The sequence below is a fragment of the Phalacrocorax carbo genome, chromosome 1, assembly GCF_963921805.1.
Source record: "Phalacrocorax carbo chromosome 1, bPhaCar2.1, whole genome shotgun sequence".
Taxonomy (NCBI): Eukaryota; Metazoa; Chordata; class Aves; order Suliformes; family Phalacrocoracidae; genus Phalacrocorax; species Phalacrocorax carbo.
Genome location: NC_087513.1, coordinates 26,152,584 through 26,168,931, shown reverse-complemented (window position 1 = coordinate 26,168,931; position 16,348 = coordinate 26,152,584). Strand labels below are relative to the sequence as shown.

Below are 16,348 nucleotides of genomic sequence, written 5' to 3'. Positions count from 1 at the left end.
CCCTTTTCCCTTTCCTCCTTCTGATCTTCCCTGAAGATTTCTCACTCTCTTCCTCATGCTAGTAATATCAAAATAGCTAAAAAGAAATAAGAAATTATCAAACATAAATACTCTCCTACAAGTATCCTCCCCTGATTCAGTCAGGCAGAACTGCCATTTTTATGAGAGAAAGGGGTGTTAGCAGCTAGAGGGTAAAGATCAGTATGGTAGAATCAGCACAGCAAGATTACTCCACATCTGTGTATTTCTATAAAAAAGACTGTAAAGTTTATACAACCTCTATTGTCGTCAAATGGCAAAAAGGCTGTAGAAATGATGTGGAAGGAAGGAATTAAAGAGAAGTAAAAGTGAGATGACAACATCCTTGCACTAATACTTAATTTAACCTTTGTTAAATTAGTATAATGTATCTCATATATATTACGGTATATATATACTGATATCTAATGTATGCTGTATCATAATATACTGTAACCTAATATTTGCTGGAATAGGTCCCTTCCATTATCTCAGTCCTTTTGTCTGTAGTACATCCTCCACGTCTGCTTTGAACTGAAAATGTTTGTTTTCCACAACAGCCAAGTCTGCAGCAAGGCCGGGGTCTCAGTGTCCACGGTAGGTTCTGGCTGCCCTTTGCCACATGGAAGACAGCTCGTGCTAGAGGGAATCTGAGCTGTGCCTTTGGTTCAGGATTTGTAGGGATTTTGCTGAGTTACTACTGGGCAAACACTCCAAGCAAAATTCTTCTTGCCAGATAACCAGTATCTTACCGAAGAAGAGTAGGAAGATGAAAAATATCTGGTTAGCAACCAGGGGTATGGGCAGGCCAAGAGCAATCCATCAGCTATACTGTTCATCTGTCTAGGCAAAAATATTTGAACAATAAGATAATATTCAATCCATGGTTTCAGAGCTGCTCAGGGGGGCATTGCCTGTAATCAAATAATCCTATCAGTCAGGAAAACGATGTGAGTTATAATGTGGGAGGGTTTGCTATGGGATGTGAATGTATCCATGCCAACTTTGCTGAAGGAAAAACTTGTTCTACATCTCCAGAAACCCGAATTTACAGCAATTCATTTTATTAGTGGACACAAGAAAGTTAAACACAAAAATGCCTCATAGGCTGACTCCAAATACATATGAAAGGTAGAGGAGTTCTTAGCTCTGTACAGAGTTATTTCTTTGAAGTGCTGAATCTTGGCGAGTGTAGATTGGGTCACCGCCTGGGCCTGGAACATTGCCCAGACCCAAGTGTAACCTCTGTCCTTGCAAGAAAAACAGTAGTTAACATGTTTCTGACATTTTGTGGGGAACAACCTGAGTCATTTTGATTCAGTTATGTTTGTAGTGCTGCACTGGCTGCATTATCTTCCTCTTCATTACTCCCCAGACCTGAAGTGAATCACTGAAATCTTCCAGACATCTGTCTATTAGGGAGAGTAAATTGCTGTATAAAACTATTTGTGGAGGTCAGGAGAACTTATGTGATTAATAAGCTGTAATTAACTGCCTTAGTACATTGTTGAGGGAGCCTAAATTTCGATTTTTAAGGTTTTTTTTCTATTTCCACTGTGCTCCATCTCTGTGCTAATGTGATCTCGGTATTGACCAAAACAAGGCTTCAGCTCAGCATCACTTATCATGTCTTGTGCAGTAGAATAAACATCGTCACTAAGCACATTTTTCAGTTTTCAGAAGTAATCAGTTGTTTTTTTGTGAGGGGGCCTTGTTCAACTAGTGGCTGCTTGATTACTTTAGCTGAATGAAAAGAACATGCAATAGTAAATTACTGCGAGCAGGCTGTTGGAGAAAGCAGGGCGAATTCTAACTTCAATCTGCTCATTTGGCACTAACTGCACGCAATCTGTTTCTGTCCGCGTGTGAAAGCTACCTGCATGCAGTCTGCTGTTCGGTAAGCCATCAAGCTGTAAGGAGCCTGCATTTTCAGTCTGCTGTGCACCAGAAGGCAAACCCTTAATCAGTATCTTTTGAAAAAGATCATGATTACTAAAAAACCCGTGAAATTCACTTCTGTGATTATAGCAGCAAGTGTGCTGCAAATTCATTAGAGTCAATTTTGACCCCATTAGAGTTTAGAAAATAAATTGCTACATGGCCAGATTTGTAGGTGTTCTAGGAAAACAGATTTGCCTGTCTTACTCCTGTCTCCCAGCTGTGCATGTTAAAAGAGTAGCTGGGGATATGTAAAATTTAGTACTGGACATAGCTATTAGACAGCAAGGAAAATATTCTAACTCAAAGGTTCTTTTGAATGAAATATATATTGATTTTCAAAGGCAAATCAGTCCTTCATGACTTCATTCTTTTCATGGTAAGCCACAGTGTGGTAAAAGGGAAGTATAAATGATAACCAGATACTGTCTACAAATACATTTATCATCTTTTTTGTTTTGATATAGTCTTCATTGTGTGCATTGTACAAGAAGCCTTAACCCTGAATGATGTCGACTGATTTCATTTTAAGTATTGTATTTTTACTGAAGCTTTTAACTGAAGAGGAAGAAAAAAGAGCCCCACCACTTCTTAACTCTTCACATTCTCTCACTCTCATATCTATCTATCTATCTATCTATCTATCTATCTATCTATCTATCTATCTATCTATCTATCTATCTATCTATCTATCTATCTATAAAGTAAAAGTCATCGTCTTCCCTTCTATACTACCACAGGCTTATACAGCACCTTCTGAATATAAGTAGCTTCAATTTGAGATATGGATAGTGTTGAATGGAGACCTAGCCACGCACTGTCCATCTGTCCTGGACATTTGCACAGAGACTTTCTCTAGTGTCATTTATACATTCTTAATTTTAGCCTTCCCATTTCTTTGTGTATGCAACAAGGCTCTAAACTTTACGTCAGTAATAGATTTTTCATAAAATATTTTCTGGTTACAGTTAGAAAGATATGTGTAAATGCTCTTTTTCTAAAAATACGCCCTCTCAAGATCTTTGAACCTGTCTCTTGACTCACTTAAATAAACAGCCTAATGTCTTAATAATAAGAGAAGGGGCTGATATTTGGCCAGGAAAGCCTCAGAGATGGACCTTTTATCAGAGATGGGCCCTTCATCAAAGGCCACGTTAAAACCAGAGCCAAATACAGACAGGTCAGGCTGCTACTTGTGGGGCTGCCAGCTGCTATGACCTGCCTCCCACTGATCTGGTGGGAAAGCACAAGGTGTTAGGGATCATGCCTACCCAGAATGGGGGCACTGCCACCAGCGTACATCTATTTCACATGCCTCTTCCCTTCTTGGCATCTTTTAGGTGAAGAGCAGCAGTTGCTGAGGTGGCCTTCCACAAAATGGACTTCCCCAGGCTCAGGACTGGCCCCATGGCACATGTATATGTCCTCTGACCATCTATAGCTGGGTGATATTTTTCACTGCAGACTGCGTATTGAACAGACAAACAATTTGTACCACTCTCACTGGAGAGCAAGCATAGGTTCTTTCACCAGGGGTATTGCTTTTGAAGAGAAGGGTGTTTGGCTCTTGGGAGCTGAACTGAATGACTCAGGTGTTTAACACAACTGGTCTCAGGATCTGGCCCTGTGTGTTCCCTAAGACACCATTAAAGACAGCCAACATCAAAGTGCATGCCTGCAAGAAGCTGGCTGTGTGCTCAGGCTCTTCAAATGTGCATCAGTGCAGACTGTAAATATGCAAAGGGAAATACCTCCTGTTGTCCACCAGATACAAGTGTGATTTCCATTAGAGTGAGGCCTCCACACATAGACTGTCTTTACATGAAAGGCAGGAACATGCTGGGGTTTTTGGCATTATCTGGGAAAACAGTTTCTGAAGTCTTCCACTGGGTGTTTCTGAGCCTCCTCAACACTCCCCAGACCACACATATCTCTGATGAGTATTCCAAAACCTAGTATGCCATGGAGAACATTCTGTATAAAACAATATGTGCACTAATTTCTTAAACAAAACCCATTCTAATTCACCCTGCAGCCAACATCACATAAACAAAATAATAAATTTTTCTGCCTTTTTATATATTTAGTCCATTTATTTATTATTTCCTTAGCTTTGTTTTTGTCTACTTTCCCAAGGTAACAAAGCTCTTGAAATCTTGCTGTCAGTCCATCCATGGCTCACTAATATCTTTTCAATCCTTTGGGCCAATTTAAGCTCAATTTAAACTAGGAAAGGAAATCCTGACGTTCCAATTGTTTTTAAATGAGAAGAAGTAAAAAGAAACAAAATCAGTCCCCCTGTTGAACTGGGCTTGCAGAACTTAGTTCTTCTGCATCCTGTTTGGCAGTCACCATCTTGCTGTTCATTATGAATATTTTGCTGAAAAAAAATCAGTATTACCTTCGTTTTCTCATGTTCAGGGGATGAGCAGGAGAATCCAGGGCAATCAGTTGGGAAGAGAGAGATTTAAGCATCCTGAGGCCTAGAGAAACACATTGTGTCCAAGCAGTGTAACCAGGCTCCTTCTGCATTGTGTGGAGAGTGTTAGTGAGGTAAAGCTTGCAGAAAAAGGTTGAATTTTTTTTAGTAGAACATCTGATTCAACTGGGGGAAGAAAGTACACACAAAAAAGTGTCTTTTTAAAATTTGAAATAGAAGAGTTCAGCCTGTAAAAATAAGACTCTACACAAGCCAGCGGAATGATTAGGGAGTCAGATGTATTGCCCTGCAGAAAATCGTATGGAAAGGAATGTGTCTTAAGTGTACCTTTCTCTGGGAGTTAAACATCCAGTCTTCTGTTACAGGAGCGCCTGTCCTCCACTTTGAATTGCCACATGCTCTCTCAGGGACTTAAGCACCTACTTCAGTCCGTCCTTTCGCAGGTAACAGTTAACAGGGAGCCTGGCGGTGCTCCCTCCATCCAGTTTCAACCTACATTCTTTACACACATCTAGCCTGCGGGTGGAGCAGGTTCAAGGCTCTTTACAAGTCAGTATTTAATTGTATGTACAAAGCAAATGCAAACAGCTTCCCTGGGAGAGACTGAGACAGAACTGCCCGGAACAGCCTATAGCACACTGACTTGAGGGAAGACACTGGGAGCTTGAACTGAAACCTCTGCAGCAAATCAGTGAAAAGAGGGACTTTAAACTGTGTGCACTATATCACAGGGAAATGTTCTACCAGGGAAATACCAGTTAATGCTTTGTGCACTGCAAACTCCCAGTGGCATGTCCTGAGAATGCCTATCAGATCAAGCAAAGGGATTTTTAAACTCTGTTAGGGCTAAAGCAGGGGACTGGAGCATCTCCCTTGTGAGGAAAGGCTGAGAGACCTGGGTTTGTTCAGCCTGGACAAGAGAAGACTGAGGGGGGATTTTATCAATGCCTATAAATATCTAAAGGGTGGGTGTCAGGATGGTGGGACTGGGCTCTTTTCAATAGTGCCCAATGACAGGCCAAGGGGCAACGGGCACAAGTTGGAACACAGGAAGTTCCAGCTAAACATGAGGAAAAACTTCTCTCCTGTGAGGGTGCCAGAGCAGTGACACAGGCTGCCCAGGGAGGCTGTGGAGTCTCCTTCCCTGGGGACATTCAAACCCCACCTGGACACGTTCCTGTGCCCCCTGCTCTGGGTGTGCCTGCTCAAGCAGAGGGGTTGGACAAGATGATCTCCAGAGGTCCCTTCCAACCCCTACCATTCTGTGATTCTGTGATTCTGTAAAGGGGCTGACTAACATAGCTCTGCTGAGCTATGGGTGGTTTTGCCTGTGCCCACTAGAAGAAACATAAGCACTTAGGAGAATGGTGGCAACTAAGTGAGGGTTTTGAGATGATACATTACAGGTGTGAGTAGTGTTGGATGGAAGTCCAATTCATCTGCCCAGGCTGGTACAGAAGATAAGAGGCAGAGCTGTGAATTGGTCCCCAACATCCTAAATATCTCCTTGGAATCTTACCTTCAGTATGCCCCAGGCCCTAAATAAACTTAATAGATGTTCTAGCAAGGTCTACAGGATTTTGTGCTGAAAGTGAAAAAGAAGTACTTTTGCTATGGTACACCATGAAACACTGAGTTCAAATCTCCAAGCTTTACTTACTGAGAAAAGCAGCTTTAACAGTAGCTTTAGCAGATGTATAGTTCACAGGACCAAGTCCTTGGTTAACATAAGCTTTTTCAGTGCATTGAATTCATTGTCAGAGTATTTCAGTTTCAGAATTCATGAATGAACAGTAACGCTTTTCAATTCATTCTTCCTCTCATATGTTTTCATGCGTTCTGAATGCAGTGGTAGCTGTTCAGTCTGAGTTCTGTTGTGTCTGTCATGGCTGTGATATAAAGGTCTTAGTCTAAAATCAAAGGCACAAGGCTAGAGCTCAAACACCTCTTGCACATAGGAAGGTGTATAGTATTCATCTCTCTGCAATGTGAACTGTGAATGCCATATACACTGAGCATGGGAGGGTAGAAAAGAATGTTCCTTAAAAATAGCCACAAAGCTGTGCATTTCCCAGCTAATATAGTGCATTTTTGCCTAACCAGGGAAAAGAGTCAGGGCCACATCAGTACTTTATTGAGAGAACACCATAAATACTTAATAATTGCTTTGGTTGTCACATAAAATATTTACTTCTGTCAAAGCACAGGGTCTTCTCAAGTTATTCCCCATTTTCAGATAGGAGACTTGGCAAAATTCAAGTCATTTCACATTTGGAGCTTGCACTGGGAAAAGACAGGGGGAAAGAGGAGGACTAAGTGGGAATCCAAAACCGATGCAGCTCTTAAAGTCTCCAGGTCAACATTACCATCTCACTTTTTAAACTAAAAAAACACCAGAACCTAAAATAGCAAAATGCCTCTCTTTATCTTCTATTCCTTGTTCCTGTTTTATCTTCATTTTGAGGGAGGAAGAAACACTAAATTCTTTTCATTCCTTTTTTTTCTTGCTTTGTGTTTTTAGTTTATAAAGCATACACGCTGGAAACCATCACTGTTCTTACTTGGAAAAAAATATCATTAGTTGCATTAGGAAAACATGTTTGCTCAGAAAGCAGTTGAAAAATCCATGAAGATGTTAGCTTCAAATATTGAAAAAAAAAAAAGCTGTCATTATCTTTATGTACAGTTTGAAATATTTTCCAAAACTTGTGTTTATAATATTTTATTCTTAAAGGAGTTGGATTTCACATCCAAGTATCTTACTTCAACTAATTCTGCTGCATCTCTGAGCTGTTCAGAATCATAGTTCACAAGTCTTTGCTAGATTGAGAGTCATGCATTTTACCCCTCATCAATATTTTTGTTCTATGGTTCATAAATGGAGAACTTTTGGCTATTGGCTGTTTAGGAGAGGGAGGCAGATAGAGAGTCTAAATGACATTATGTGCAGTATTAAACATGATGTAAAATAGAATTGACTAAAAATCCTTCATAGATTGATATAATTCTTTTATATTCTCCACACACATAAAAGACTAAAATAGTGCTGTGAAACTTGCAATATTTTCCCTTTATAAGTAGTCCTTATTTCTCAAAACAGTTTCTTAGCTTTCTGTGGGATTAGCATTCTCAGTGCAGGGAAAGCCACTTTGCATCTGCTCTAGTGTCAAGATGAAATTTATTTGTCCATATAATGTGTATGTGCTCTGAGGCAGTTCTCTTTGTAGAGGGGCACCTACTGGGATTTTCAAAAGCTCTGTAGCAGATAGTAAAGATATTGTGTAGATATGACATCCTTCTGTCACTGGTTGAAGCATGAGACATTATTCCCTGAAAATACTTCTATGCAGAAGTTTGTGATTGAGAGAAAAATCCTGCAATTCATGGTATGCTTCTATTCTTCAGATAAAATAATAAGAATTATAGCAACAACATGAAGAGCAATGGTAAGAACTTGAAACCAATTTAGACTGATGGCTGCACTTTATCCACATTTCAAACCATTCTCTGATGTCTCCACCACACCTTGACAATATGGCCAGTATCTCAGCTTTTCATATCATTCCCAGTCTCCTACTGATGTTTGTGCACTGCATGTTCCAACCCTGTGAGCGCCCAGACTCCTTTTCTAAAGTGTTTTTATGGCCCCACCAGATCCCTGTGGTTCTGAGCATCTCATAGTCTTTTAATGTGTTTTTTGTGACAGTGCCTTTGGGGTCATTGGGGAAATATGATCCCATTTTTGCAGATGGAACACATTAGGTTCCTTACAAAACACAGTGGTGGCAGTTTCTTTCCTTTAAAACATAGCTGCAACACACAGACACATTACTCCATCAGTTCGACCCATTAATCCTATAGTCTCTGTTTAATGGATCTGTGTGTCTTTTGATGTAGGCAGTGTCTTCATTTATGTCTTAGACAGTGCTTGATGAATAATAATAGTCATTGTTTCCCAGCCAAAAGCAGTAGTGAAGTGAAATTTCTTGGGAGACTGCCTCTTTCCTTGTGAGAGCTTTCTAGACCTATTTTGTACACCCAGGAGTTTCAGTTCAATCTAGTTAATTTAGGTATTGAACTGAACCAGTCTGAGCCTCCGAATCTTTGGAGGTTCATCTATCACTGAATAATGCAGCCGGACAGAGGGAGACGGTTGAATAGAAGTCAATATGCCAACTGTTCCTTCATTTATTACTGCCATATTAATAAAGTTGATAGAGTGGAACTAATCCATCTGCTCACAATTTATTCCCTAGCAATAAGATACAATTTCACTATTTCATGAGCTCATTCTTTGACTAATTTTATTAGAATTCCTTCCATAGCATCATTTTTAATCACTTTTCATCCAGTTTTAGTTATGTGTAAAGTAGTAGAAAAAGATGGACTAAAGAGACATGAAAGGATTTTATGAGAAACTCGGGCCAGCTTAAATAGAACCAGATCAAATAAACTTAAGTTAGCGAGCCTGCAAAGACCAACAGAAAGGTGTTCAAAATTACCTCTTTCACAGAAAGCTTTGTCCTGTCATGTCTAAAATGTAAACAACTGAAAGAAATAAGGCAGCCCCAGCAGCACCATAAGATGAGGCAGGGCTGCTGTGCCTTAGGGAAGGTGGCTGGGTGACCTGCCGGGTTGATGGGCAACGCTGGCCGAAGGACTGCAAGGTCAGAACTCAATGGATGGAGAGGTCTCCTCCCTATTTTGCCAAGAACTAGTGAATGAGGTTTATCTCATTCCCTAGTTCCCAGACACGTGTGGGCTCTGGATGTTAAAAAGATGTAGGATTTTGACATGTTGGTTGTATGCGATGCTAAAATGAATTCCTCTGAGCTTAGTTATATTCTCTTGTTGTTTAGTTTAAAACATTCTGATATGCTGATCCTTTATTAGTCTTGTAGTCTTCAATGATTTGGGCTGGGTGCAATTTCAGACACGAGTACCTAAGCAGAAATGACCTGTTCTTTGAAGTGTTGAGCCCACCGTTCCCGTTGATCACTAGGCATTTTAATATGAATGCAAGAAGGACTTTTACTGAGAAACCTGAGTGTAGCATCTAGATACAGGCATCCTGGGTGGGAGTATCCAAAGCATTCAATTCATTAACATAAATCTAATCCCACTGAAAGTGATAGTTTTAGCAACAGCGTTGAACAGACAGAGTTAGGTTTTCCAGAAAAATTCTGAAAAGGCTACCTTCCTATTTGAAAATGCCTTTTTGAGCTGAAAGGTAGTAGCAGCTGTAGATGCTAAAAGTGACTTTATTTTTGTTATCTGGTGCTCTGTCACTGCCGGAGCACTGACCATTCGAATGAACACAGATGGACAGTTTGTCCCTAATCAAACTGAGTTTTCCCAGGAAAGTCATAGGCTTCTTACCTTCTCTCCTTTTAACTGCTTCCAGTATGGTGGAAGTTTATAGGGTTAATCTGTAGGCAATTACTGCCATTTCAGAGTAATAATCCTTTCATTAGGGCAGAGGTAACAAAAAGGTACAACAGCAAGTAAAAATCCATTAATAGTTAATTTACTACTATTAATCTAAAGCATAATTGCAACTACAATGGTATTATCTATATGACATTCATTCCATGATATTAGCTGCATGAATGCATGATCTTTAAAATGCTTTGGTCATCCCACATACCACCCCTCTCAACCACACATATCTACATCTTTTTAAAACTGGTAAGTTTTTTTTAATATTTATGTAAACCTGAGTGAAACTGTGTGTGCATATGCATATACAATAAATATACAAAACAAAATACAGTATGGTTATTGGAAGCTGAGCTAAACAACAGTCCTGTTAAATCAGGAACCTAGACTATAAATGAAATAACTTATGTATGAATAGCTCCAAATTAATAATTTGAGAAAACTGTAGTGTAACAGGCTCAAAAATCTGTGTGATCTTTCAATAAAGGCTAAAACTTATTCTCTTTATGAAGAATCAAGTTCACTGTAGTGTGCTCTGAACAGAAACAATTCTTTTTTCACACAGCCAATGGACTCTAGAAATGTTCACTAAGTATCTATCAACGGATGTTGACTGAAAGCTATCTAGATGTACATAGGAAAGCTTTATTCCTTTTTTATTTGCTAGTGTCCAGAAAATCTGCTGTAAAGATAAAAGAAATTTTACTAGTAAAATGCCAAACCTGTCTTATAAAGAGTCGATTCTAACTGTGCACTGAAGTACGTAATGCAGGGGAATTTTTCTTTTGATTCTAGGCCAGACATTTCAAGGGCCTTTTTATGTCTGCATTCTAAAAATGAAGGTTTGCAGGGGCAACAGACACAGAGAAAGAGCTATCATTTAAGTTTACATGTCTGGCTCTCATCTTTGCCATGAGTGATCTTTTGTAAACATACTTAAGACCACAAGATGTTTCATCTTTGGACAAGGCAAGAAGGGTGTCATATCACTGCAGCACCTGAAGAAAACCTTTAAAAATCTGCAGACAGTTAGAAAAGCCCTTAATGTGTTGTACATCGGTGGAGCTGTGGTGAGTCTGTGGCTGCCGCAGATTAATTTTGCACTTTATATTAAATATGTTAATGATGATAAAGGATTGGTCTCCCACAGAAGTAAAGATGAAACAAATAAGGCTTATTCAGTCATTCACAGTATTTCATGACTCTGTAGTTTTAGATGTGAATTACATATTAAACACAAGCCGTGGCCCTTAAAATTCATGGTTTGCATACTTTAAAAATACAACAAAGTCAAAGGGAATCAGCGACATAGTTTGACCTGCATATTGATTGAGATTAGTAATAAAACAGCCGCATGAAACTGTTGTTAATGATATTGTCCAAGGAATGCAATTAAAATCAATTGTTGTTTGTTTAAACACATACCCTGGGCAGAAGTATGAACAAGAAAATCCCTGTTAAGTTATTTTATGACACTATGTTGAGAGCAATGGCAGCACATTCAGGAATTTCGGGCTTTCTTGTGAAGTCCTGTGCAAATTGTTTTACTGCAAGGTAGGAGCTTTCTGATGTTAATGTTAGTTGAAGGAGTACTGTCAAATAGCTGTACAGTGTGTCCAGACCCAGAGGCTCCAAGACATCACAGTTTAACACTAGAAGATACTGTGCCGTTCATTTTGTCATAACAGCTTTCCCTCATTATAGAGGATTAAGCAGAGAACAGGACAACTGTGCAGAAGAACCCACACAATCTACCATTTCTCTGACTTTCTGTGCAAAAAATGACCTTAAGCCTTTGAAGTCAGTGGGAAGATTTTTGTTTACTTCCCCCCTCCCCCCACAATGGAATGTAATGAGACCAGAATAATTGTGAGACAACTCTTTCATTTTGGGTTTTCATTGCATAATCAAGACCCACCAGTATTTACTAAATTCCAGGATGGATTCATATTTCCACCTATATCAGTGGCACAAATCCTACTGTAAAGTTTCACCTTGACAATATTAGGACATAATTGTCATTTGCTCATTGGTCCAATTTAGGCATAGCATCCTAAATGTAGCATAACTTCATGGAAACGGTGAATGATATTACATGACAGTTTCCAAATTTATTTTAATATCATTTTAGAAAATAAAAATAGACATCAGCATACCTCAGTGAAGAAAAGACCAGTGAAAAAAAATTTCTTTTTGGAGAGATTACATTTTTTATTACTCTTTTTTGTTTCAGGAATACTCCTTCTTGAAATCAACATACTCCAGTAAAAGTGTGTTTTCATTTGTGTAGTTTGTTTGTAACTAATTAGTAGTACTAAGCATATGTAATTCTTTAAAAAGGCAAATTTTGAATTGTTGAATATTACCAGGACTAATATTCAATTTAGCCAGAAAAGGCCACAACTGCACTTTACATACACTATTTAAAAATAAAAGCACATTAAGTGATGATTGTCATGGTTAAATTTTCATAATAATTTCGCCTGACATAAAATGATCTTGATCTCTGTTTTAAGTCCCAGTCTTACAGCTTTTCGGTTTTGGTGAAAAAAAACCCTCATTGTCTTTTTGTAAGCTTGTCACAATAAAGAAACTCTGGTGAGACAATGAGATATGAGATAGCAAACACTATTTCTTAAGCTAACAGGGACCCCAGAATGCTCCTATCTTCTGATGAAACAACTGGCGGTAGCCCAAGTTTGGGCAATGCATTATAGAGGAGGAGTATTTTTACAAAGTAATTTGAAGAGAGATTCATCTGAACTAATGCAGATATATGCCGCTGAATTGTTATAAACTCTTTTTACGCTTGAGGGAGAAAGGCATTTTTAGGATGTGATTCATTTTATCCTGAAATGCACATCTAAAACAGATTAAAAATGTGTCCTAGGAATGGTATTTCTCTGCAGAAACGATAAAGGAAAGCTAAGATGAGCAACTCATGCAGCCATATATATTGTAGACATCTAAAATTACCAAAAGAGTTGACTAATGTCACAAATGCTGTGATGTCATTTATATTGTGTCAGTGGAAGCTTGAACATTATAACTATAAGGCACAAAGTTGATATAGGCCATTACTTTAAATGTAATAACCCACATGTGCTAAAACTTATGGTAGGGAACCACTATTTATCTGGGGTTTTTTTAATATATTTTTGGGAGCTGCTGGCACCTCTGGCCTTCCATAAAGAACAGTGTTCAAGTTTTCTAAAAGCCAATAACATTTTCCACTTGAAAAATTTAAGAAAAATAATTTCAAATTGATTGATTGGTATTCTAGGCTGTTACTGCTAATTTTTCAGACATCTGGCATTAATTAATACTCATATATGTTTCTGCTAATGCCTGTAAAATTTATCAGAAATTTTCAAAATGTGAGAAACTCAGCCCCTTATGAAGTGTGTTCGCAGTGTATGCCATTGCATCAGCAGTCTCTAGTTCTTTACTATGTTCTGTTGATTTAATAACCAGGCCATATTTCTGTATCCAAGTATAAACATAGATAAATTATTTCTGTGTTAATCATGGGTCTTAGTGAACTCTTCTTTAACTAGAACATGAAAAAAATGTCAGATTCTTTTCTATGAAGAAAAGTAATTAAAGGTTGAATGTTTTTAAACATAAGTATTTATGTCAACCTTATGGTAGTGTCGCAGGTTTACTATGGAATACATCTCACATGATGACCCAGTCAGAAGCTTAAATTTATATTAAAACCTTTCCTTCAGTGCCCCTAATAAATTTTTGTAACCTCTCTACTAGCTCAGATACGTTTGTCTTGAAATTTTTGTTTTGTCTTTCTCTTTTCCTGACTTCTTTCTTTCTTTATGCACCTGTGTTTCCTGAAGCTAATTTGGGGCATTTCATCACAGAAATGTATTCCATATGACTGCAGGTATGCATACAAAAATGCTAAGGGCAAATAGGTAGAGATTGTACAATAAATAAAGACAACATGACATTACATCAATGTTATATAAGTTTGCCTTAATAAATATTCTTACATCTTTAGCAAATGTAATATCTTGTACTCTTACTGCGGATTGGGGTAATTTATTACAAAACTGTTGTCTGAATGGAAAAAGAGTTCTAAATTTCATATTAAAAATATATATTGAAGAGCAACGGATGAATGAATTCGAGAACCAACCCCAAATAACTTTTTCCCTCTTTAAATGTCCTTGAAAAGGATTTCAAAGTCATATGGATGGGTGCAGTTCTGTCATTTTCACAGATTTCATTTTAATTCAGGACTGTGGTTCTCGCATTCGTCCAGAGGAGTCCTGTGGCTTGCAGCCTCTGTCTCATGAATACCTCTCAGCAATTTCACGGACGGTATTTAAGACCTGTGAAGCTGGAGACACAAAAGGTTTGTACTTAATTTTCTTCTGAAAATTAACTCATGCACCTCATCAAAATAAAACTAGAAAAAAATGGTTCCCCTTTTCTGGGGACATGCACTAACTTACACACAATAAATTTAACTAATCACTTTTAATAGTTACAGGTTTTTAAAATCAGGTTAATTAGTTTATATGACAATTTTTTGTTTAATAATTTCTAATAGGTGATCCACCACTGCTTCTGTTATCGCCATGTGGCCTTTAAAATGCATTGAAATATTTCCATCATAACCATTTAAAATAAAAATTCTTGATTCTAAATGGAAGGGATTTTCTACTCAAAAAATTAGCTTTAGAAAAAAAAAACCCACAACATTTTGATCCATTTGAATTTTATATTTCCACTTCTATTTTGGAAAAACAAAAACAATTTTCCCATTTCACACAGTAAAGTATGTGTTTTTACATATATTGACACCTTAAAAAACAAGATGGACAAATCAAACATTATGCAATAACATATACCATCAGGACACATCTTCAGTTTAGTGAGAACCCAGATTACAACAGATTGTCAGACAGGTATTCGTCTTTAGGTCACAGCTGCATGAAGATTTATGCAAGTGTACGTTAACAAATCTGAGTAATCCACAGGTCTGCTCCCGTACGCAGTCCTATTCATAGCTTAAGTTCTTGCTGGAGTAGGCAATAAGTAATTTTGTTCAATTCTTTATTAGAGAAATGAAAAATTAACCCAACACTCCTGTATAGTCCACTAACACAACTCTATTTTTTATCTTGCCATAGATAGAAACAGCTTCTCACAGCAGGAAATTTGCACAAACTCATGGAAAAATCATTATAAAGTAAAAGGAATGTGGGAACTGTCTGAATGCATCACTTCCTGTGCAACAGAGGCATATATTAATTTTTTGTTATATGAAGGGAATGCACAAAGGAGACACTGTTGTACCTAGCAGTGTATTTTAATCAACAGCAAGTTGTGAATCATAAAGAAGCACAACCTATCCTATGCTACTATATCAAGGCATAAGGTTCCTGACTAGAAAGCCCAAACGAAATCCACAGAAGAGTCCTTCTGGCAGACAATCTGTTTCTCCTGATACATAACACGCTTCTTTCGAATACTGCACCTAGCTAAGTGAAGCTGAACATAAAATATCATTTACAGCCTTATTGTGAATAAAATACACAGTTAAAATGGAAAGAAACTTCAGAAAATGTAGTCTCAGAGGACAAGTATATTAAACAGGGAAGAATAATTTCTGCTCATAAAGTGAAAATTGCCAAGAGGTGTCTAATGAGCCTAGAACTGGAGTTTGCAGTATCCGGCAACAAGGGCCTGTATAGTGTTAATGTACATCACAACTTCCAACTGGAACTGGAAAGCATGTTTTTTTGTGGAAAATCATTCCAAATTTGTAACAACCAAATGATATGGGAAACTGAGTGGGTGAAGCTCTGAAGCTTGTGGGCAACAAAGCTGGTGAAGAGTCCAGCGAACAAGTCTGATGGGAGCAGCTGAGGGAGCTGTGGTGGTTTAGTCTGGAGAAGTGGAGCCTGTGGGGAGACCTTATTGCTCTCTACAACTACCTGAAAGGAGGTTGTAGTGAGGTGGGGGTTGGTCTCTTCTCCCCAGTAACAAGCAGTAGGACAAGAGGAAATGGCCTCAAGCTGCATCAGGGGAGGTTTAGGTTGGATATTAGGAAAAATGTCCTCACTGGAAGAGTGGTCAGGCGTTGGAACAGGCTGCCCAGAGAGTTGGTGGAGTCACCATCCCTGGAGGTGTTCAAAAAAAGTGTAGACGTGGCACTTGGGGACATGGTTTAGGACACATGGTGGTGTTGGGTTGGCGGTTGGACTTGATGATCTTAAGTGTCTTTCCCAACCTTAATGATTCTGTGATTCTATGTCCCAGTCCTGGCAGTGAACATTTTTCTAACATGTATGGGAGCCATTGCAAATTCCCAGCTAAAGCAGCAACATCTCTTTTACTTAAATAAGTTAAATTTTCAGAGAAGCCAAGCAATGTCCTGTTTCCTCTCAGAAGAAAACTGAAAACTTCTGCAGAAGCCAGCATCATACGTTATTCTTACACCAGGGAACAGCTTAGTTGTATAGGGATGCTGAAGTACTATCTCAGCAA

The 16,348-nt window shown here is 38.4% G+C and overlaps 1 protein-coding gene across 5 annotated transcripts in view; it reads left to right on the top strand.

The window, feature by feature from the left end:
* CPED1 (cadherin like and PC-esterase domain containing 1) overlaps window positions 1-16,348 on the top strand; it is a 155,625-nt gene that overhangs the window by 113,220 nt on the left and 26,057 nt on the right. For all 5 annotated transcript variants that reach the window (XM_064446700.1, XM_064446691.1, XM_064446677.1 and 2 more), the window contains one exon: window positions 14,090-14,207. In XM_064446700.1, coding sequence (XP_064302770.1) covers window positions 14,090-14,207 — 118 coding nt within the window. The remainder of the gene's footprint in view (window positions 1-14,089; window positions 14,208-16,348) is intronic.